General features: G+C 37.3%; 1 protein-coding gene across 1 annotated transcript in view; it reads left to right on the top strand.

Moving 5' to 3' along the window:
- Positions 1 to 1,075: 1,075 nt before the first annotated feature.
- Positions 1,076 to 24,774, top strand: part of IMPG2 (interphotoreceptor matrix proteoglycan 2) — an 80,129-nt gene continuing 56,430 nt past the window's right edge. The window contains exons 1-3 of the mRNA XM_028119244.2: positions 1,076 to 1,490; positions 13,439 to 13,605; positions 18,594 to 18,625. Of these exons, the coding sequence (XP_027975045.2) occupies positions 1,250 to 1,490; positions 13,439 to 13,605; positions 18,594 to 18,625 (440 nt within the window). The 5' untranslated portion in view covers positions 1,076 to 1,249. The remainder of the gene's footprint in view (positions 1,491 to 13,438; positions 13,606 to 18,593; positions 18,626 to 24,774) is intronic.

The raw sequence follows: 24,774 nt of genomic DNA, 5'->3' as shown, positions 1-24,774 counted from the left end.
TACCTAGCTCTGTATTTCTGAAGTAGATAGGTACAGTCAGTCTGGGCTTATAAATCTTATGCTTACAATCATAGGTCCTAGGGGCACCTGAGTGTCACAGTTGGTTGAGCTCCTGACTCTTAGTTTTGGCCCAGGTCGTGATCTCAGGGTTATGAGATCGAGCCCTGTGTTGGGCTCTGTACTCAGCATGGAGTCTGCTTGAGACTCTCTCCGTCTGCCACTGCCTCCCCAATAAATAAATAAATAAATCTTAAAAAAAAAATCATAGAAGAACCTAGAAGAACCCAGAGAACCTGTGAATGTATCAGGTTCAACTGATAGATTCAGAAAAATTGTAAAACTCTGTGAATTATATGTGAAACATTGTTTTTAAGTGGACTGCCTGTTAAAGGCAAAGAAAGCATCCGTAAAGAGCTTAGCTGGCTAGATTAGAATAAAGAAATTGTCTCTCCCCATCTGTTCTAATTAGCTTATCTCTTCTGCTTTCATAGCTGTGCTGCTTATTTCAGAAAAGAAGTGAGGGGTATTTTGAAAGGACACCATTTTTATTTAAGCTAATTTATAATGGTTTTAGAATGTCAGTTCTCAAACATAAACTCTTAAATATTAGACCTTTCCCATAATAATTCGTTACTGGAAGTTTCAAGTCTTTTTGGGTGCTCAAGTTAAGGATTTTGGCTTCTCCTCATTCCTTTGATTTTGGCCCAAATGATTATGTTTCCTCATTTTGGGAAGATTTCTCTGGGTATTTTGATATTTGTCACGATAGAAGGAAACCTTACATCATTAACAGGTATTTAAAAATCTATATTGTTATTTTTCCTTATATTTGTATATTTTCTTTAAAAATAACATTATTTGTTATGACTGTTGTAAGAAGTTGAATCAAATGCTATTCTATTAGTCTTTGGTATTGCTTCATTTAAACTTTTAAAATCTCTCCAATAATTTTGGTTTTCTTCTTTAGTAATTTCTACTTCAGACTTACTTCCTCTTATTTCTTGTGTTGCAATTGGATATATAGTTTTTTCAATAACTAAGAATCTTGAAATAAAGGAGTAGGAGTTAGATGGAAGAAAAATTGACCGCTCACTCCTCCCCCTCTAGGCATGCCTATCTGTAATCTGAGCAATGACTTTAAAATCAAAATGTGGCACAAAAGTCAGTTTTTCTTTGTTACCTTTCTTACTGTACCTTCATTCATTATCCAAAGACTTGTCTATGCTTTCACTCTGTAGCACAAACCTACATGTCTTTAGAAGATATCCAAGAACCCAAGAGTGCAGTTCCTTTTTTCCTGACTGACTCAGAATCCACAGATACTTCTCTTTCTACTGAAAAGAAACTACCTCTGGACCACAGAGAAACTGAGAAACAGTGGTTGCTGAGAAGACGACGATCTATTCTGCTTCCTAATGGTGTGAAAACCTGTCCGGGTGAAAGTGTGACAGAGGCTGTGGCAAACCATGTAAAATATTTTAAAGTACGAGGTAAGTGAACATCCAAACCTTGGGGCTTTATGATGCAATTCAAACATAGTTCTAACGTGTGTTGTATCTTGTGAAAATTCAAAGTTTGTGATAATTTAGACAGACACTGAGCCAAATATTTTTTTTTTTAAGATTTTATTTGTTTATCTGAGAGAGAGAGAATGAAAGAGAGCACATGAGAGGGGGTAGGGTCAGAGGGAGAAGCAGACTCCCTGCCGAGCAGGGAGCCCGATGCGGGACTCGATCCCGGGACTCATGACCTGAGCCGGAGGCAGTCACTTAACCGACTGAGCCACCCAGGCGCCCGTGAGCCACCCAGGCGCCCAGACAGTGAGCCAAATATTATCTTTGTATTAGCTATGGGAAAAGGACTTGCTAAAAGTCAGTATTTATATAGCTTCAGAGGAAAGTTTAAGAGTGGAAATGGCTTAAATCTTTTAAGCACGTCAAAAATACCAGTTTATGTTACTGGAAAATTTAATTATTTTTTACTTCGTCATTAAGTAATTTGGCTAAATATACCCACAAAATATATTTTCCATGATATACTTACCTATTTGGGTGATTAGTTACTTTACATACATGAAAATATAATAAATTTCTATATTTTATAGTTTGGACATTCTGCAGATTCATGATGACTAGTCTATGGTTGGTACACACAAACCTTTTATGTCTAAAATGATCACCCTTCTCACAACCGACCCAGAAACAACAGAACTAGGATTTTTTAATTAATTAATTAATTAATTAATTAAGATTTTATTTATTTTAGAGAGAGAGAGCGCACATGAGCATGGAGGGGTGAGGGGTAGGGGCTGGGGGAAGGACAGGCAGAGGGAGAGGGGGAGAAAGTCTCAAGCAGATTCCACGCTGAGCTGGAGCCCAGTGCAGGGCTCGATCTCATGACCCTGTGATCGCAGCCTGAGCCACAACCATCAAGCGTCTGTGGGATGCTTAACTGACTGCGCCACCCAGGTGCCCTCAGGATTTTATTTTTAACTAAACAGTATTATCCTTGATCGAATCCCTTTTTATTATGTGAATTCATTTTTCTATTTCTTAAATTTACTAACCAAAATTGCTTAATTGACCATAATATGTCCCTTCGATTTGAAGGAATCAGACTTTGCTTTTTGCTGCTCAAGAGACATTAAAAAGCCGTAAGATGGATGTGATGCTAGTAAACTAAAGTAGAACTACCTCTACTTAGATTAGATGATTAGATGGTAGTGAAATCAGACTCGCTCATTTGTGTATTTATTCAACAAATGTTTATTGGGCAGTTAAATTTTCCATGCCCTGGGCTATACGGATCTTCAGTCTAAGCTGCTACTTTATCTTCTCCTTTTTTACCTTCCTCCCTCTTGTCCTTCTCCTCCTCCCTCACCAAAACGAGTGTTTTTATTTATTTTTTCAAAGCAAGTTTTTTTTTAAGTTTTTATTTAAATTCCAGTTAGTCAACATACAGTGCAATAGTAGTTTCAAGTGTATGATTTAAGTGATTCAACACTTACATGCAGCACCTGGTGCTCATCAGAACAAGTGCACTCCTTAATCCCCATCACCTATTTAACCCATTCCCCCCGCTTCCCCTCCAGCAACCCTCAGTTTATTCTCTCTAGTTAAGAGTGTTTCTTGGTTGTCCTCTCTCTTTTTTAACCTTTGCTCATTTGTTTCTTAAATTCCATATAGGAGTGAAATCATATGGTATTTGTCTGACTGACTTATTTCGCTCAGCATAATACTCTCTAAGCAAGTGTTTTAAAAAAAAAAAAAAATAGGGCGCCTGGGTGGCTCAGTTGGTTAAGTGACTGCCTTCAGCTCGGGTCGTGATCCTGGAGTCCTGGGATCAAATCCCGCATCGGGCTCCCTGCTTAGCGGGGAGTCTGCTTCTCCCTCTGACCCTCCCCCCTCTCGTGCTGTCTCTCTCTCTCACATAAATAAATAAAAATCTTTAAAATAAAAAAAATACCAGATATTACATATATTTATATATTTGATTTTTTGTTTATTAAAGTGGCACTCTCTTCGCACCTTTTTTAAAGCGGGTATTTGTATCTCTTGATTTTATTTTGGTACTATCAGACATTACTAAGCAATAAGCTTTCCTTTTACTTTTTTAATGGAAATCCATTGACTGTGACTTTTGTGTATGGGGCACGTGCCAGAAGTGGCAAATTCTAAAGAGAGTGGGAAGAGAATAAAGGACTAAAGATGAAAGAGAATGACAGTTTATAACTTATCAAAATATGATTTCTACTACCTGGATTTTTACTTTCAAAATAAATAGATCAGAATATCTAAATAGCTGTTGGTTAAATAGTGAAGAGGAAATAACCATTTAAGAAATGTGGTTATAGGGATGCCTGGGTGGCTCAGTCGGTTGAGCGTCTGCCTTCCACTCAGGTCATGATCCTGAGGTCCTGGGATCGAGTCCCACATCAGGCTCTTTGCTCAGTGGGGATTATATCAAGTCAGGAAACAACAAATGTTGGCAAGGATGTGGAGAAAGAGGAAACCTCTTACACTGCTGGTGGGAATGCAAGCTGGTACAGCCACTCTGGAAAAGAGTATGAAAGTTCTTCAAAAAGTTAAAAATAGGGGCGCCTGGGTGGCTCACTCGTTAAGCGTCTGCCTTCGGCTCGGGTCATGAAGTTAAAAATAGAGCTACCCTAGGACCCAGTATTTGCACTACTGGGTATTTACCCAAAGGATACAAACATAGTGATCCAAAGGGGCACGTGCACCCCAATGTTTATAGCAGCAATGCCCACAATAGCCAAACTATGGAAAGAGCCCTGATGTCCATGGACAGATGAACAGACAAAGAAAATGTGATGTGATATATATATATATATATATATATATATATATATATGTATATACACACACACACACACACAGACATACATACACACAATGGAATATTACTCAGTCATCAAAAAATGAAATCTTAGCATTTGCAACAATGTAGATGAAACTAGAGGGTATTATGCTGAGTGAAATAAGTCAGTCAGAGAAAGACAATTATCATATGATTTCAGTCATATGTGGAATTTAAGAAACAAAACAGAGGACCATAGGGGAAAGGAGAGAAAATAAAGTAAGATGAAATCAGAGTGGGGGGGGGACCATAAGAGACTCAACAATAGGAAACAAACTCAGGGTTGCTGGAGGGGAGGTAGGTGGGGGGATGGAGTAACTGGGTGATGGGCATTAAGGAGGGCATGTGATGTGATGTGATGAGCACTGGGTGTTATATGCAATTGATGAATTATTGAACTCTACTTCTGAAACTAGTAATATACTATATGCTAATTAATTGAATTTAAATAAAATAAAAAATAGGAACAGATCAGCAAAAAAATGTGGTTATATCTTTTAATTTCTTTGCTCTTGTCTTTATAAATTCAAGAGATCCTATTGAAAAAGAAGCCAACAAAAAGAAAAGCATTCCTAAATAATTGATTTTAAAATACAGATCCTATGAATGAGATCATTGGAAAGGGACCTTACAGAGCTCAAAGGGTGGGCACGAGCACATCAAGATGGTAACAGTGTTGATACAACTATTACTGTCAGTTGTAAAGAGAAATGTGTTTTTGAAAATTAGGAAAGATCATGAATATTTCAGCATAGGTTATGAAGAGATTTTATAGACATAATTGGATTATGCCCTTGGAACCAAATGTGTGGAAATTAGAGGGAGAGATTTATTCAGTGTCCAACCAAGGATCTTAGTTCTTCTTACCAAGCTGATTTAGTTTAATGGTTTGCCCAATTTTTCCTTCATAGAGGATCTGGCTTCAGTTGCCAGATTTGAAAAATAACAAATTTGAAAAATACCTTTGTTTAAGTAAGAAGCAACTGCATTTAACCTAATTTGTAAAATTAAACAGATATTTAGGGTACTTGGAATTGAATGCAGTTAGTAGTATCCTCCCACTTAAAAAATTATATTTGTAGTTGGGCTTTTGAAATACAGCTTTACTAATGTATACTTTGATGTATTATGAGCTGTGTACTTAAATTATACTATTTGATTAGTTTTGACAAATGTATTTACCCTTGAAATCATCATGCATTCAAGATAATGAATTTATTAGTCACCTCCAAACATTTTCTCATTTGCCTTTGTAATCTCTCCCTCCCTTAGCACTTCTCTTTATCCTGGTACTCAGGCAACCACTAATCTGGTTTTTATCACTATGAATTGTTTGCATTTTCTACACTTGTGTATATAAATGTAATCACTATATATATATACTTTTTTATCTCGCTTCTCTTGCTCAGTGTAATTATTTTGAGACTCATCTGTGATTTTTTTTGTGTATCAGTAGTTTGTTACCTTTTATTGTTGAGTAGTCTATTTTAGGGATATAGCACATTTTGGGATATTTGGTTTGTTTTCAGTTGTTGGTGATTATAAAGAAAGCTGTTATAAACATTTGTTATTAAGTTTTTCTGTGAACATATGCTTTCTTTCTGTTGGTTAATAGGAGTGGAATAGCTGGGCCTCATTATAGGTGTATGTTTAACTTTTGTGAAGTTGCTAAACTGTTTTCCAATGTGGCTGTACCACGTGCAATGTATTAGGTTCCAGTTTTTCCACATTCTTGCAATATTCAGTATAGTCAGTCTTTTTAAACTGTAACCATTCTAGTGAATATTAAATGATATCCTATTGTGATTTTAATACGCATTTTCTTAATGGCTAATGGCTAATGATGTTGAGCACTTTTTTCAGTGCTCATTGACCATTTGTATATCTTTTTTGGCGACAAGTTCAAATATTTTGCGCATTAAAAAAATAATTGAGTCATTTGTCTTATAGAATTGTAAGAGTTCTTAATGTATTTTAAATACAAGTTCTCCGTCAGATAAATATTTTGCATACATTTTCAGCCAATGTGTGCCTTTTTATTTTCTTAATAATGTCTTTTGAGGAACAAAAATTTTAAATTTTGATGAAATCCAACTTATCTTTTTTTGGGGGGTGGGGGGCATCATGCTTGTCTTCGGTGTTATATCTAAGGTTGCCTAACCCAAAGTGACAAGTATTTTCACCTATCTTTTCCTGTAGAAATTTTATAATTTTTAGGTTTTATATTTAGGTCTACGATCTACTTTGAGTAAATTTTTATATATGGTGTATAGGGATCAAAGTTAAATTTTTGCATATGCTTAGCCAATTGTTACAGCACCACTTATTAAAAAAGATTATCCTTGGGACGTCTGGGTGGCTCAGTCAGTTAGGCATCTGACTCTTTTTTTTTTAAGATTTTATTTATTTATTTGAGACAGAGAAAATGAGAGAGAGAGAGAGAGAGAGCACATGAGGGGGGGAGGGTCAGAGGGAGAAGCAGACTCCCTGCCGAGCAGGGAGCCTGATGTGGGACTCTATCCAGGGACTCCAGGATCATGACCTGAGCCGAAGGCAGTTGCTTAACCAACTGAGCCACCCAGGCACCCTAGGCATCTGACTCTTGATTTAAGTTCAGGTCATGATCTCAGGGTTGTGGAATTGAGCCCCACTCCGGCTCCATGCTGGGCATGGAGTCTCCTCGAGACTCTGTCTCTCCCTCTGCCCATTCCCCTGCTCATGTGCTCTCTCTCTAAATAAATAAAAAAAAAATCTTAAAAAAAAGATCCTTTCTTGCCTTTGCACGTTTGTTGGAAACTGGTCTTCTGTATATGGTGGGTCTGCTGCTTCACTCTTCATTCTCTTCTACTGATCTCTTTGTCTATTTTTATGCCAATACCATGCTGTCTTGATTACAATAAGTCTTTAACAGGGAAAGTTCCTCAACTTTGTTCTTCCTTTTTTCAGATTTGCTTGGTTATGCTAGGTCCTTTGTTTTTCATATAAATATTAGAATCAGCTTGCCATCTTCTACAAAAAGGGCTGCTGGGAATATTGATTGGAATTGTGTTGAATCTGTTGGGAAGATTGAATCAATTTGGGAAGAATTGTCATCTTAAAAATATTGAGTGTTCTAATCTATGAATGTGACATATCCCTCCATTTATTTAGGTCTTCTTCAATTTCTCTTGGCAGCATTTTGTAATTTTCAGTGTATAGGTCTTACATGTCTTTTTTTATCAGATTTATCTGTTTTACTTTTTTTCATGCCATTGTTAATGTTATTTTAATTTCTAATTATTCCATCCTAGTATATAGGCATACAACTGCTTTTTGTATATTGACCTTTTATTCTGTAACATGCTAAATTCATTTATTAGTTTTAGTAGCTTTTTTGTGTATTCCTTAAGGTTTTCTACATAGATGATTATTTTATTTGCAAATAAAGATAATTTTATTTCTCATCTTCCAATTTATATGCCTTTTATTTCTTGCCTTGTTGCACCAAATTGTTCCATATGCTTTGTGCACCATAACTTTGAGAGGAAAATACCCTAAAAAAAAGACTTTGTTCCATACTGGATTTTTGTGTACTGGATAATACGCACAGCCTGATCCTTAGGAACAGGATTAAAGACAGATTAAATACAGGCATTGCTTTCTTCAGAATATTGTCATCACATTTTGCCTTCCTCCAGCAGTTTGCAGGGCAGGTTTTCTCTGCCACAGAGAGGCATTCGTAGATCACCTATCATCTCAAAAATTTTCAACAGTCACTAAAGGCTATATAAAAATTATTTGACAAGGTTGGGATTTCAGAACAGGTCTACTTCTAGGCCATAGTGAAGTATGTGGCAATTGTCTGGTGGAGTTTTGCCCTTCCTAGTACCTCTTTCTCTGGGATCGTGCTGATTTTACTCTTTTCTCTACTGGCTACAGTGTCCTATCTAGATTTTTCCCTCTCTGCGCTGCATGAGAGCTCCAGGCTCCTTCGCCAGCCCCACCAATTCCCCTCTGTTAAAATGTACGTGTTCTGAATTCTATATTCCATGTTAGTTAATTGGATGTTCTTGTCAGATAGCTCCCAGCTGCAAAGCCATTGGTTGAATAAGGATGTATTACCTTTCTGGACAGAATTACTTTTTCAGTTTTATTGAGACATAATTCACATACCATACAATTCATCCATTTAATGTATAGAATTCAATGGTTTTCTAGTATATTCACAGAAATGTGCAACCATTATCACACTGAGTTTAAGAACATTTCATCACCTCAAAAAGAAACCTCACACCCTTTAGTCATCACTCTCTTATCCCTCTATTTCCTCTATCCCTCTCCCCAGGCCTAAGCAACCATGAACCTACTTTTTATTTCTAGAGTTATCTATTATGGATATGTCAGATAAATGAGATAATGTAATACGTGGTCTTTTGTGACTGGCTTCTTTCACTTTGCATAATGTTTTCAACATTCTTTGATGTAGTATGCATCAGTAGTTTATTTTTTTATGGCCAAATAGTATTTTCTTATATGGATACATGTTTCGTTTATCCTTTTGTCAGTTGTTGGGCATTTGGGATGTTTTCAATTATTTGGGTATATACCTAGGAGTAGAATTTCTGGGTTATATGGTAACTATGTTTAACCATATGAGGAACTGCCAGATACTACTTTCTAAAGTAGCTGTACCATCTTAAATTCCTAACAGCAGAATGTGAGATTCTGATTTCTTTACATCTTTGCTGGCACTATGATTTTCCTTTAAAAACAAAAATCACAACCATCCTAGTAGGTGTGAAATCACATCCCCTGGTTTTGATTTATGTTTCTTTAATGATAGTAACACTGAACATCTTTTTATTTGCTTTTTGGTCATTTGAATATCTTCTTTCCAAGAATATCTTTAGATCCTTCCCTATTTATCATTTTTTTTATTATTGAGTTGTAACAGTTCTTTATATATTCTAGATACAAGTTTCTTAACAGAAAATGATTTGAAAGTATTTTTTCTCATTCTGTGGGTTGTCTTTTCACTTTCTTGATGGTGTCTTCCATGCACTAAAGTTGTTGATTTTGATAAAGTCCAGCTTATCTATTTGTTCTTTTCCAAAATTGTTTGGGTTATTCTAGGTTCATTGTAATTCCATGTGAATTTTAGAATTAGCTTGTCAATTTCTATAAAGAAGTCAACCAGTGTTCAGATAGGATTGCATTCGATCTGTAGATCAATTTGGAGATACTACCATTTTAACAATGTTAATGATTCATGTGCAGATGCTTTAATTTGCATTTCTCTGAAGATGAATGATAGCACTTTTTCACATAAACTTCCTTTGTAAAGTGTTTGTTCCAGTCTTTTATATGTTTTAAAAATTGGATTGTTTGCCTTTTCATTAGACAGTTGTAGAAATTTTTTATCCTAAATACCAGTTATATGTATTTTGAATATTTTCTGCCAGAAGTATGGCTTGCCTATCCATTTTTTATTAATAGTATCTTTCATGAGTAATTGTTAGTTTTGATAAATTGTAATTCTTTTTTCTTTTGTAGTTGTTGCTTTCTATGTTCTGTCTGTGAAATCTTTGCCTGTTCTCAAGTTATACAGATATTCTTCTGTGTTTTCTTTTAGAACCTCTATAATATTAGCTTACATATTTCAAATTATTTTTGTATATATTGTAAATAAGTTATTGAGATTTATTTTTTCTTTCTTTATAGATATATAGTTATTCAGTCTTATAATATTTTTTATAATTTCTTTGAATCACCTTTTCATAACTAGACCTTAGAGACATTCATTTTTTATTTGTTTTTACCAACTCCAATTTTCACCTTTCACCTTTGCATTGTCTTCTGGTGGGCACTAAATTTTCATGTAGGAGTTTTAAGCAAGGAAGAGGGGTGCCTGGGTGGCTCAGTCGTTAAGTGTCTGCCTTTGGCTCAGGTCATGATCCCAGGGTCCTGGGATTGAGCCCCGCATCGGGCTTCCTGCTCGGCGGGAAGCCTACTTCTCCCTTTCCCACTCCCCCTGCTTGTGTTCCCTCTCTCATTGTGTCTGTCTCTGTCAAATAAATAAATAAATAAAATCAATCTTAAAAAAAAAAGCAAGGAAGAATTCTGAATCTATAGGTGGTCAGCTCTGCTGCAGTCAACCTTGGCTGGATTCTTCTGTATGCTGTAGGATCAGAAGTTCTGAAGAGCAATGATAAGGATGCAGTTAGTTCACTGAAAGAGAAAACTAAGTTTGCAAACAAAGGTTCATTTTAACCCTGAAAAATCAATTGATAGAGAAACTTTAAATATTCATATATTTTCCTCCCTGTTAAAGCTTAAGGCTTGTTTTTTGGCTTAGACTATCTTCTTCCATCAAACAACTGTGAGACAACCAGATCCATTATGATGATGACATTGATATTCATGTAGCACTAAGGTGTTTATAAAATACTCTCACAGGTAGTTGGTAAGTCAGTAATGATTCATCCAGTTAAATAAGAGAGATGAGTACATTGAAGCATTGAATGGCTAGGTAAGTTACTTGTGGTTATGAAGCTAGTACATGGTAAGTCTAGGGCTAGAATTTAGTTAGATCTTCCAACTCTATGAGTTCAGGGGCTCCACCTCCATATGCTACTGGATAAGCATTCAGTTTTCTTGAGATGAAAAATAATGGTCTTGATTTCTGTGCATTTGCATCCATCTTTCTCCCTCAGTGCTCTGTTCCTCTTCCCTTCCATCTCAGTCTATCTATTGTCCACAGTGTCTGGCATTTGGCCAGTGAAATGGTTGCAGGATAGCAATACACTTAGTGCTATACAAAATGTGCAGACAGCCTGTTTAGCATCCTTTCAGATTTGATCCTGTGGAATAATTTAGCAGATAGATTGAATTAGTTTTTATTTTGATATAGCAGTACATTTCTTTGGAATATCATGGTTTTTTGTGTTGTTTTGTTTTTTAGTTCTATCTTTAAAAAAAATTTCTTTTGAATGTAATTGACACACAATGTTACATTAGTTTCAGGTGTACAACATAGTGACATAGTGATTCCATGAGATTCTACATTATGCGGTGCTCACCAGAAGTGTAGCTACCATCTGTTACCATACAATACTATTATAATACCATTGGCTGTGTTCCTTATACTGTTCCTTTTATTCCTGTGACTTATTCATCCCATAGCTGGAACCCTGTATCTCTCACTCCCCTTCACCCGTTTTGTTCATCCCCTTACCACCTACCGCTCTGGCAACCACCAGTTTATTCTCTACTCTTGTCTTTTTTTTTTTTTTTTTAGTTAATAGATTTTAATTTTTAGAGAAGTTTCAGGTTTACAGAAAAATTGAGCAGAAAGTCCAGAGAGTTACCTATACTGTCACTCTTCTTTACACACATTTTACCCTCTCGTTAGCATTTTGTGTTAGTGTAATACATTTGTTACAATTGATGAGCCAATATTGACACATCATTCTTTTTTTTTTAAGATTTTATTTATTTATTTGAGAGAGAGAGACAGAGAGAGCAATAGAGAGCACAAGCAGGGAGGAGAGGGAAAAGTAGGGAGCCCAACTCGGGGCTCTATCCCAGGACCCTGGGATCATGACCTGAGCCAAAGGCAGACGCTTAACTGACTGAGCCACCCAGGAGGCCCTTGACACATCATTATTTTTTTTTCTTTTTATTAACATATAATGTATTATTTGTTTCAGGGGTACAGGTCTGTGATTCATCAGTCTTACACAATACACAGCCTCCCCAGTGTCCATCACTCAGCCATCCCAGCCCTCCCACCCCCCTCCACTCCAGCAACCCTCAGTTTGTTTCCTGAGATTAAGAGTCTCTTATGGTTTGTCTCCCTTTCTGGTTTCATCTTGTTTCATTTTGCCCTCCCGTCCCCTATGATCCTCTGTCTTTTTCTCAAATTCCTCATATCAGTAAGATCATATGATACTTGTCTTTCTCTGATTGACTTATTTCGCTTAGCATAATACCCTCTAGTTCCATCCATGTCGTTGCAGATGGCAAGATATCATTTTTTTGATGGCTGTATAGTATTCCATTGTATATATATAAACAACATCTTCTTCATCCATTCATCTGTTGATGGACATCTAGGCTCTTTCCAGAGTTTGGGCATTGTGGACATTGCTGCTATAAACATTGGGGTGCTCGTGCCCCTTCAGGTCACTACATTTATATCTTTGGGGTAAATACCCCGTAGTTCAATTTCTGGGTCGTAGGATAGCTCTGTTTTCAACTTTTTGAGGAACCTACATACTGTTTTCCAGAGTGGCTGCACCGGCTTGCATTCCCACCAACAGTTGACACATCATTCTTAACTGAAGCTCATAGTTTCTGTGGAGTGTATGCTCAGTCATTGTGTTGTATAATCTATAGGTTTTGAGAAATGAATAATGGCATGTATCCACTATTACAGTGTCCTACAGAATGGCTTCTTTGCCCTAAGAAAACCACTGTGCTCCATCTCTTCATCTCTCCCTCCCCACGACCCCTGGGAACCACTGATCTTTTTACAGTTTTCATAGTTTTGCCTTTTCCAGAATGTCGTATCATTGGAATCATATAGTATGTAGCTTTTTCAGATTGGCTTCCTTTACTTAGCGGTATGCTTTTAAGTCTTCACTGTATCTTTTCATAGCTTGAAACCTCATTTCTTTTTATCACTGAATAATATTCCATCATATGGATGTATCACAGCTTGTTTATTCTTTCACCTATTGAAGTATTCTCAACATCTCCACTTTTATAAAGCATAAACATGGATTGTTTTTTGTTTGTTTGTTTTTTGAGAGATGGGAAAAATACCCTGCCTACTAGGAAGTGAATTAATTCCCTCTATAAGGGCAAGGAGTGGGGAGTACAAATTCTCTTCACATCTGAAAAGTTTAAACTGGACATACATCAACAGAAGAACTTTGACTGGGAATCATTCCCATGCTCCTCCAGAAAGGACACTAAGGGCAAAAGTGTCTTGGGAATCTGAATAAACAGATTCATGATCATTGTGAGAACCTCAAAGTGCATTAACTTTCCATAAAATACTTCTCTGTCTCTTTTCCAGTGTGTCAGGAAGCTGTCTGGGAAGCCTTCAGGACATTTTGGGATCGACTTCCTGGGCGTGAGGAATATCGTTACTGGATGAATTTGTGTGAGGATGGAATCACAACTATATTTGACATGGGCACAAATTTTAGTCAGTCTGTGGAACATAAAAGTTTAATTATGAAGGTAAGGGTACTAACAAGGGAAGAATTGCTGGACTATTGTAGGAGCACCTATACACAGTTAAAGCCTGAAGGTAGAAAGAGCAAATGCCAAGTCCCTACATTACTTTTTGTTGTTGAATTAGGCTACTTGAGTGAGCTGCCATTGGGCATAGCTTAGTCTTTATATCCCTAGCTCTGGCTATTATAATAAACATTGTCAAGCCAGTAAGAGCCTCAGGCTTATGTTTATAAATGTAAATATTTGGAAATAATACTCAGCAATGGTTTAGGCTAAGAATATAAATCTGTGAGATTCGAGCATTCTTGCCAAAATTTTGCATATTATCAATTCAGGGTAGCTACCAATGACACTAGTTAGGATAGAAGTTGTAATTCATTGAATAAATGTTTAGTAAAGTATAAATATAATTCTAATTAGTGAATTTGCTTACTTGTTCTCCTTCTTTTAGACTTAGTTTATTCTTAGCAAAGGATAAATAAGCATGCATATAGACAAATTACCTGCCTACCTACCTTCTCCTTTTCTTTTTTTTAAGATTTATTTATTTATTTTAGAGAGAGAGAGTACAAGTGGGAGGAGGGGCAGAGGGAGAAGGGGAGGGAGGGTATCCCAAACAGACTCCTCACTGAGCGTGGAGCCCCACTTGGGCTGGATCCCACAATCCCGAGATTATGACCTCAGCCAAAATCAAGAGTCAGACACTTAACTGACTAAGCCACCCAGGACCTTCCCCTTTTCATGTAGTATGTATGTATTCATATAGCATGCACGTATTCATGATAAGAAAATGAAGCTGTTTAGATATATGTGGCAAATTGCTCGTGCTGTCTGATATGCCCTGTATATATCTTTGTCCATCTGTTTGAGTCCTAACTGTCTTCAGCTCAAATGTAACCTTCCTTATGAGGAATCAACCCCCAGTCTCACAGATTTAACTCCCATAATTCTTTGAGCTCCCATAATTCTTTAATGTTGTACCACTTGCATTTTATTATTATTAGTTGTGTGTGTGACTTCTTCTACTAGACTATGAGCTGAAGAGCAAGGATTATGTCATGATTTATCATTTTGCATTCCTGTGATAAAGTAAATATGTAATAGATATTTGTTGAAATAAAGTATATAAGGAATAATTGCAATGTCTTTTTCCTATTTGCTGCAATTTAGAAACTTTTACAAATATTATCTTAAATACTTGTTTTAAGTATTATATACCTTAGAGAGACTAAGGGAAGAATTATTGACTGAATAACTCTGAGCTTTGATTTTGAGTCTAGTAGAATTAGATTAGTACATCTTAAAGTAGTACAATATATCATCCGATTCTTTCTACTTTGAAAATTTTATTTCTAGTAGAGGCATGCTATTAATTTCTTTCAACATTTGGTCCTACATTGGGATGATCTTATTACCTAGAGGCAAACTGGGGAGAGAAATATGGTCTGATAAATATGGGTGGACACAAGGCAAATTTTGCAGGGTTATAAACATTTTGAAGTTGTGCAGGTTTTTGTGTGGTTTTTTTTAAATTTTTTTTATTATGTTATGTTAATCACCATACATTACATCATTAGTTTTTGATGTAGTGTTCCATGATTCATAGTTTGTGTATAACATCCAGTGCTCCATTCAGTATGTGCCCTCTTTAATACCCATCACCTGGCTAACCCATCCCTCCACCCCCCTCCCCTCTAGAACCCTCAGTTTGTTTCTCAGAGTCCATAGTTTCTCATGGTTTGTCTCCCCCTCCAATTCCCCCCCTTCATTTTTCCCTTCCTACTATCTTCTTCTTCTTCTTCTTCTTTTTTTTTAAACATATAATGTATTATTTGTTTCAGAGGTACAGGTCTGTGATTCAATAGTCTTACACAATTCACAGTGCTCACCATAGCACATACCCTCCCCAATGTCTGTCACCCAGCCACCCCATCCCTCCCACCCCCTACCACTCCAGCAAACCTCAGTTTGTTTCCTGAGATTAAGAACTCCTCATATCAGTGAGATCATATGATACATGTCTTTCTCTGACTGACTTATTTCGATTTTTGTGTGTTTTAAAATGTACTCAACTTTGGGCGCCTGGGTGGCTCAGTTGGTGGAGTGACTGCCTTCGGCTCGGGTCATGATCCTGGAGTCCTGGGATCGAGGCCCACATCGGGCTCCCTGCTCAGCGGGGTGTCTGCTTCTCCCTCTGACCCTCTTCCCTCTCATACTCTCTATCTTTCATTCTCTCTCTCTCGAATAAATAAAAATAAAAAAAAAATAAAATGTACTCAACTTTTGGGGCACCTGGGTGGCTCAGTTAAGCGACTGCCTTCGGCTCAGGTCATGATCCCAGGGTCCTGGGGTCGAGCCCCGCATTGGGCTCCCTGCTCAGCGGAGAGCCTGCTTCTCCCTTTCCCTCTGCCTGCCCCTCTGCCTACCTGTGCTCTCTGTCTCTCTGTCAAATAAATAAATAAAAAATATATTTAAAAAAATAAAAAAGATAAAATGTACTCAACTTTTAATCATAGTAACTCACATTTTAAGCCAAGGTGTTACATTTTTTTCTTCTGTCACATTTAAAATTTTAAAATTTTATGTAATGTTTTTTAAGATTTTATTTATTTGACACAGAGAGATAGTGAGCAAGGGAACACAAGCAGGGGGAGTGGGAGAGGGAGAAGCAGGCTTCCCGCTGAACAGGGAGCCCGATGCGGGGCTCAATCCCAGGACTGTGGGATTATGACCTGAGCTGAAGGCAGATGCTTAATGACTGAGCCACCCAGATGCCCCAATTCTGTCACATTTTTTAAAAGATTTTTATTTATTTATTTGAGAGAGAGTCTTCTGTCACATTTTTAACTCTTCAATATTAATGATTATGAGAATAGCTACCAGTTATTTAGTATATTCCATGTACCAGGCCACATAGCCCATTAAAACATTATATTTAATAAACAACAAACCTACAAGGAGATACTAATATCCCCAATTTATAGATAAGGACATTAAGCATCAGAGTTATTCCTTATTCTAGATTACAAAACCAGATGGGCTGGAACTTAAATTCAAACCGACTTCTCTTTTTAAAAAAGTTTATGTTTTTTCCCGTTTACCATTGGGCCTCCCTTCTCAGTCATTACCACCTTTGCAAACTGCTAAATTTTGTAATATGGAATATTGCCAAATTTGCTAATATGGAATAGCTATTCAGTGAAAAAGAATACTCATACACATATCTACACACACTCACATTTACATCAGTGTTGTCCATCTCAGTTGTGTCCATAATAAAGCATTAGCAGACAGAGCAACAAATATATATGATATAGAGTTAGTATTACCATACAACAGCTTTTTTTTTTATTATTATGCTATGTTAAGTCACCATACAGTACATCATTAGTTTTTGATATAGTGTTCCCTGATATACAACAGTTTCTTGTGATGTTACATTGGAAGGTATTTTTCACAAGTGGAAATTTTAGGAAGGTAAGATTAGAAGGCATTGGAAGTATACTTTCAGTGACAATTTAGTATGACATGCAGACAAGGGGGTGATATGTCACCTGGATTGACTCTTAAATAACAAGTACAAGTTAGCTGAGTGAGGAGGAGTTTGGGAGGAAGAGTCCAGGCAGAGGGGACAGCATAAGCCAAATGTTTGTAGGGAATGACTTAGGCCAACATACCAGAGGGTAGATAAGAAGTGACAGGAGATCAGACTCTAAGAGTACATAACTCTGCGGATGATAGGAAATCATTGAGGGGTTCTAAGTAGGCGAGTCACGGGCTGATTGGACAGTTTTGGATTTTAAAAAGGTCATTATGCTTTCTGTACACTATGGGGTGGATTAAAGGGATCAGGGAGACTAGTTACTACTCCATGCCTGAGGAATTGAGGGTCCTAACTAGACATGAGACACAGAAAGGAAGCATGAGGGATACAAATAGGGAAAAAGATTAGCAGGACTCTGTGATAGGTTGAATGGGAGTGTGAGAGGTTGAGGAAATGGCCTGGGAAACCTCCCTGTTTCTGGTTTGGATGACTAAGAACAAGAACTCAGGCAGAGAAGCAGTTTTGTAGATGTAGGCGGGAGATTGAGTTCACTTTTGAATGTGTTTTGAGCCACCTGTGAAATGTGAATTGCCTGGCATTTAGGTATGAATCCAAGGAGAGTGGTCTGAGTTATAAATATAGCTTGTAGGAGTCACCAGGCTTGAGGTAGTAATTGAAAGCATTTAGAGTGGCTGAGATTATTCTAGGAGAGTTTGTAGAGTCAGAGAGCAGTGGGTTATTTATAAATATCAGGAGAGTTATTTAGAATAATAGTTTCTCCATTTTACAGATGAGAAAGTGAAGGATTTTGGGTTTTGCCTCCATTACCAAGCAAGAGAAAATAGGACTTGAAACTAGGTCTTCTAAGTTAGTGTTCTTTTTATTATATTGGTCTCAAAATAAAACCACTAATTTACAGGAAACTTAAGAACAATTTGCTTTGGAATGCCCCAGAGGAATAATCCAATTATTGGTACAGTGTATCTTTTTTGCCTGAATTCTGGAGAAACAGATTTAGCATTTATTTTATCCACATGTTTATATTATTCTAGTATAAGAGTTTCTATAAATATGTTAGATGACAAAAAACTTTGATTCTCAGTCCATGGAAGGTTAAAGTAGAACTCTACCAATCTCCAATTTGTAGATCTTTTTGGAATGATTAACAAGTAAAGTCTGTTAATTTGTGCCCATTAAAAAAAAGCACAAGAACTTTTGGAAACATAAACAGAGACTGAGCGCCAGGACATTCCCACAGTCCCCAAACAAACTTGGCATTGTTAGTACCTTGCTTTAACTATTTGTCTAACCATAGAAAATAACAGCATAGATTTATAAAAGAACAACATAATGTTAGGGCATTAGTGTTTTCTATGCAATAAATTTCATTTACTGCTTAATAACTGTCATTAACTCACAGAGTCATTTTTATCTTTGTTTTCCTTAGAAACTGACATATACAAAGGAAACTGCCAGCAGGTGAGTGTCTTTTTTCCCCCTAATTTTATTTTGGCAACAGAGACGTGTAATACCTATTCCAAGGCTCACACCAAATTTAATGGCCCCTTTCTATTTTCTTGCCGGTTCCTGCAATGACCAGGGCTGTGGGTTGGTCCCAAATGCTTTTCCTTCTGTTGAGGCCACTTCCCTTTCAAGACTACCATCACAGCCACTGTGCTTGTTTACTTTCTGACCTTGCCAGGAGGAAGACTTGTTCCTTTCTCTTGGGTGAGAAAATAGATTTCTGGAAATGGAATATGGAATGATCTACTTTTGTTGAGGCTTATGGGCTAAGAATAAAAATGTTATGAAATGGTACGCCTTAGTGGCAGATAGTTTATTAAATGATGGTTGGTGGTATGGATCACTTTACTGAGAAATGATGATTATGAGCTTGAAATATAGGAATAACACAACCTTGATGAATCCTCCAATATTAGGATTCTTGGCTCTATTGGCCGTTAGTCTTAGGAATAAGGTCATTTCTGGCTCCTGAGCAATAGCAGTACAAAGCTGCCCATGGAAGGTGAAGGATTTTGAGTGTGTAAGGATTAAAGATTTCAATTCTGTCCATATTCAGAGTATCTAGATTATGCCAGTATGTGGGTAATTATATAGAAAAACACCATTAGGGCATAAAATCCAGGTCAGAGTCCAGAATTTTGCTTCAAATTAGAAAAAAAGACGGGCTGAAAAACCAGTTAAGTGAGTCAGTGTCTAGAGATCCAAACTGGGCAGCAGAGTCCAGGCAAAAGCATAGTTGGGAGTACATGTGTGAGTGCTAGTGGGGTATGTGTAGGTTTCAAATCAAACATGAGTAAACAAGAAGGAAGGGGACTTTGTGTGGTCTCACTTATTCATACAGCTAATGTTACCATCGAGTCTCTGCTTGGGCCTGGGATTGAGCACCCATTTAGATGTTGGGCCACGTGGTTTCTTGGGTGTAGGCTCTTCACCACTGAGAAGAGAGCTTGGAAGTTCCTTGTGATTGCTATTCAACACACAGGCAGTGAACTAAATACTCTGCTAAGTCCCACCAGTCCTAGTAATCATGGTTGTATTTAATGAAAATGATAGCACATTTCCCACATCTTCTATGGTTAAGAAGCTTGTAAATAACCATAGTATTCATGGCATTTAACCTGGAAGAAGCTCTGAAGTTTACTTGGGAAGTGGACATTAGCAAGTGTATAGCTTGTGGGTTATTACAAAGTGGTGGAAGGAGGGTTATCTGAAGTAGGGTGGACAGTTGTAACACCATACGAGGCTGGTTGTGGCTCATCACACAGTAGGTAGCTGGAAGATGTTTAAGGTGTAGTGTCTGTATGTTTTATGTCTTTCTGTGGGACTCACTTCAACTGGGTGCAGTTTTCCACAGCTACCTAGCATTTCTTAGAATGAGATTATGTACAAGTAAAGGAGAAATTTTGCAATATGATCAGTTGTCTCCTGTATTAATCACATTGGAACAAATTCACAAATAAGCATCATAGCAGGACTGACTGGCTTATATATTTTTATTGGTAAGGCACTGTCTGTAGTAGGTATAATAAGGGACTCAAAATATTATTTACCATTCTTAGAAAATAATGTATGTATGAAAATAAAAACATAAGAAAATATAAGTGAATTTTGAGAATTTTAAAGTTTAAAGCTTCTTTCCCATGTAACTAGAGCAGACCAGGTTGGGGTGAGGTGAGAACTGCCAACCGTGGTAGTTGCTGAAAGTGGTGACCTGGGGTTAGGTAACACTGGGAGCGAAACCCTGGGAGGGGCCTAAGAATTCTCTAAGCCATCTTTCTCCCACTTGAGTACTATAGTGATCCACTGAAACCCTTAATTTGCACATCATTTTTCTATATTCAGATTTATTTTTATGATTTTTTTTTTTTTTTTTTTGAGATTGGTCTTGTATTCTCTGTGCTGAGATTCTTATGTTAGGTTTTATTGCTGCTGTAGCAAATTACCACAGACTTTGGTAGTTTAAAACAACACAGATTTGTCCTAGTTATGTCATTCAGAAATCTGACGTGGATCTTAAGGTGTTGCCAGGTTTGCATTCCTTTCTGGAAGATCTCAGGGAGAAACTGTTTTCTTACCTTTTCCAGCTTCTAGAAACTACCCACATTGCCTGGCTCATGACCCCCTTTCATCTTCAAAGCTAGTAATAGCCGCTCAAGTCTTTCTCACATTTTATCACTCTGACACTCCTCTGCCTCCTTCCACATTTAAGGATCCTTATGATTATGCTGGATGCACCCGGATGAACCTGTTTCTACTCCCTGTTTTAAGGCCAGCTGATTGGCAACCTTACTTCCATCTGCAACCTTCATTCCCCTTTGTGTGTAACTTAACATATTCACAGATTCAGGCGAGTAGGATGTGGATGACTTTGGGGGCCACTACTCTACTTACCAAACTTCTTTTCTGTGATTTAAATTGCTGCTTCCATGTGATCTCAAACCTAACCTGCTGACGTATGACTTTTACCAAACACTCTCTTCTGTATCCCTTTAAGCTTCCCCTACAATCATTTGCTCTGTGTCTTTAAAAAATGTTTTTTCTGCCTTACTTAGGACCTCACATCCCATCTTAACTCTTACACATCTCCCTATCATTGTTTCTTTGTCTCTCCTGAGTCTTCAGGTTCTCCCATTACCGACTCCTTATTAGCATTTGAACATGCTCAAGTCTCTCCCATGTTACCAAAAGGCCTTCCTCCAGCCCTTTATACCCGGGTATCTTTTTTTTTTTTAAGATTTTATTTATTGGACAGAAAGAGACACAGCGAGAGAGGGAACACAAGCAGGGGGAGCGGGAGAGGGAGAAGCAGGCTTCCCACCGAGCAGGGAGCCCCGATGCGGGGCTCGATCCCAAGACCTTGGGACCATGACCTGAGCTGAGGGCAGACGCTTAATGACTGAGCTGCCCAGGCGCCCCTAGCTGGGTATCTTGAAAGCATCTCCACTTAGCTCCACTCAATGCTTAACCGCCTGCCTTCTGGACTTACTGTGAAGTCTCAATAACCGGTATAAAACCCCACCTGGAATATGTGCTCACCAAATAGTTGTTAAATGAATAACTGAGTTTCTGCTCAATTACTCAAGTTTATTATCAGGTCTCTGGTAATATTCTTGGTGTAAGGACTGTTCTTACATATATAATATCTGATATAATATCTTATTAACTTTCATCATACCTTTGGGAAATAGGTAGCATAAGGAGGTATTCCTGTTTTGGAGATTAAGTTCTTGTGGCCCAGAGCAACTGAGATATTTTTCCAAGGCATAACAAAGTTAATGATACTTCTGGGACTAGCACCCAGGATTCCTGGCCTTGTGCCTTGAGTTCTTTTGTTGTCCTGTGCTGATCATAGTTAACTGATTCAAGATCAAAGCAAAGTATAAAAAATTGTCAAGGGGAGTAGTAATCTAGATAGGAAATTACGCTTGGCTTGTTTTTAAACTTATGCTCCGTGTGTTTCTGATATCTTTTGGTACAATCTCACTTGAATTCTGATAGGATGAGGCAGTAGAGTGAGTAATAAATTATGTGCTGGATGAGCTGAGGAAATGAGAAAGTAGGAGGTTGTTCACTCCTGGTATTAAGCTAAAGGTCTTAGCTGAACGACTTCACATTTGTGGTTTGGCCTAGAAATGAAGTAGTATTTCTGTCTCCAAACTCAGTACAACTCTGTGTTCTATTCTGCTGTGACATTTTAGGGGATCCCTGCAGGAGGCATACCTAATGAGAACATGTTGAAAGGATTCTTGTTGTTAAGTGGTTTTTTACTGTTTTTTGAAAGGAGAGTGGGAAAATGAGGGATTAAGTGTTGGGCTGTTGGGCAAGAGATTTGAATCACTGAGCATTGCCTACTTACCATCTTTAAAATGTTATTTTGAATTCAGTAAGTGAAATCTAGTTCTACTGAAGTAAACAAACTTCTCTGTTGTGAATACTTCCTTAGAGAATTAGCTTAGATTTAATTTATTTACTTAATTTTTAGTTCCAATACTTCTCTTTTTAAATTTAAAAAAATTTTATTTTTAATTGAAGTATAGTTGACATACAATATTATGTTAGTTTCAGGTGAGCAACATAGTTATTCAACAATTTATATACATTACAAAATGCTTACCACCATAAGTGTAATTACCATCTGTCACCATCCAAAGTTATTATTATATTATTGACTATATTTCCTATTAATCATCTTTATCCCTGTGACTTATTTATCAAATGTGATCTTGATGTGGGGGATAATTTGACTGAAACCAGGTGAGGTCTGGTTACTTTGCCATGTCATTCCAACTTCCTGTTCTAGTTACTGTGTTGTGCTTTGGCCCCCTCTGTCTTACTTTGACCTCTTTGCTCTTCATGCCTGGTTGCTCTCCATAGCTCTCAAACTTTGATTGGGTTTCCCTTCCTTTTTATGGGACCTTATACACTTTGACTTTTAGGTTGTTAAGTTTATGTAGGCCATTATTCTTACAACCAAGTGAAATCATCTTGGTTGCCCTTCTAGACAATATGGCTCACAGAAAGGCCATGTTGTGAGGAATTAAGATGAGTGAGAGAGAGGTTTCTGGAATCAGGTGGGCCTGTTTTACATCATAGTTCCTCCATTGTCTAGCTGGGTGACTCAGCAAATTCTTAACCTCCTCTAGTATTAGTCTCCTCATATGTATAAATGGGGATAATAGTAACTTCCTTTTAAGATTGTGGCCAGAATTAAATGAGTTAAGCAAGATGAAACACTTAACACAGTGCTTGACACATGATAAATTTAGTGATACTCATTCTTGCTGTTGTTATTATTGAAGAGAGAACTAGATATGGTTAGGAATTTTAGGTATGACCTTGGGCCATATCAAGTCATTGTGTCACCCAGGAAAAATTGCTTTATTCATTTGGACTTCGTTTTTTCCTCTATAAAATGAAGGTATTGGCAAGGTGTTCTGCCTTGTGGACAACTGATAGACCCTATTCAGGCCTGATTATGTTAATATCTGTCCCAAAATCATTTGAATCTTATTTGTTTTAGCTGTACTCCCTGCAACCCGAGAAGCCTCTTGATGCTCTCTCATCACCTAGGCCCTTTCTCCATTCATCACTCATCATAATGACTTATCCAGATGTTGTATTCCTTAGGTTCTTCTAGATGACAGCTCACTGAGAAGCAATTTCCTGCAAATGCTTCTAAATAACCAAAAGTGATGGGTTTGGTGTAATGGTTTAAAATGTTATTCTTTCTAGATAGTATTTTTAAAAAGCAGAAAAATCTTTATGAGATTTTTAAAAACTCAGTTTCTCAAATTTTCTTTCTTCTTTTTTTTTTAAAGATATTTTAATTTTTTAAGTAATCTCTACACCCACTGTGTGGCTTGAACTTACAGCCCTGAGATCAAGAGTTGCATGCTCCACCAACTGAGCCAGCCAGGTGCCCCAGTTTCTCAAATTTTCTACCAAAGCCTGGGAGTTTAGGGAACATGGCCCTAGTTGACTCCCCCACTGGAGTTCCAGTCATGAAATATCTTTGAATTATATTTAATATCTTAATTTTAATTTTAACTTTATATTCAATTCTACAATGTAGCCATATTTGTTTTAATATTAAAATGTTTTGAATTACACATCAATTCTTTTTTTTTTTAGTATATGTGCTGCCGAAGCGAGCACTACACATCAATTCTTACTTAGTTCCCCACCTGCCTATGATTCAAGTAATATTGATGCTTCAAGATGTCTGCCATGTTTATCTGGTGGCTTTGAGTAACCCCCCTGTCCCACCACCATGACCTAATTTAAATCAATAGGGCAATCTAAAGGAAGTTGTCTGAAGATGGGACTCACTGGCACATTGGCAAGTCTGTGAGGGAGACATTTTTGACTATGATCGAATCACCTTAGGAAGCTCACTTGTATCAAGTTAAACACAGTTTTCAACCCTTAACAGTAACGTAATCACCATCCAAAAGGTGTAAACACCGTTGAACTCCTTTGTAAAAGGTTAACGGAACATCCCTTTTCCCTTAGGACATATACATATACAAACTTCAAAGTTCTAAAACTTCCTAAGGGGTTCCTGCCTGGCTTAGAAGAGCATGTGACTCTTGATCCTGGGGTCA

Source organism: Eumetopias jubatus, unplaced genomic scaffold (genome assembly GCF_037043125.1).
Source record: "Eumetopias jubatus isolate StellerSeaLion01/CBP00866 unplaced genomic scaffold, mEumJub1_p1.0 scaffold_1, whole genome shotgun sequence".
NCBI classification, from domain to species: Eukaryota; Metazoa; Chordata; class Mammalia; order Carnivora; family Otariidae; genus Eumetopias; species Eumetopias jubatus.
The sequence above is the reverse complement of the archived record's forward strand: the minus strand, read 5'-3'. Positions and strand labels throughout refer to the sequence as shown.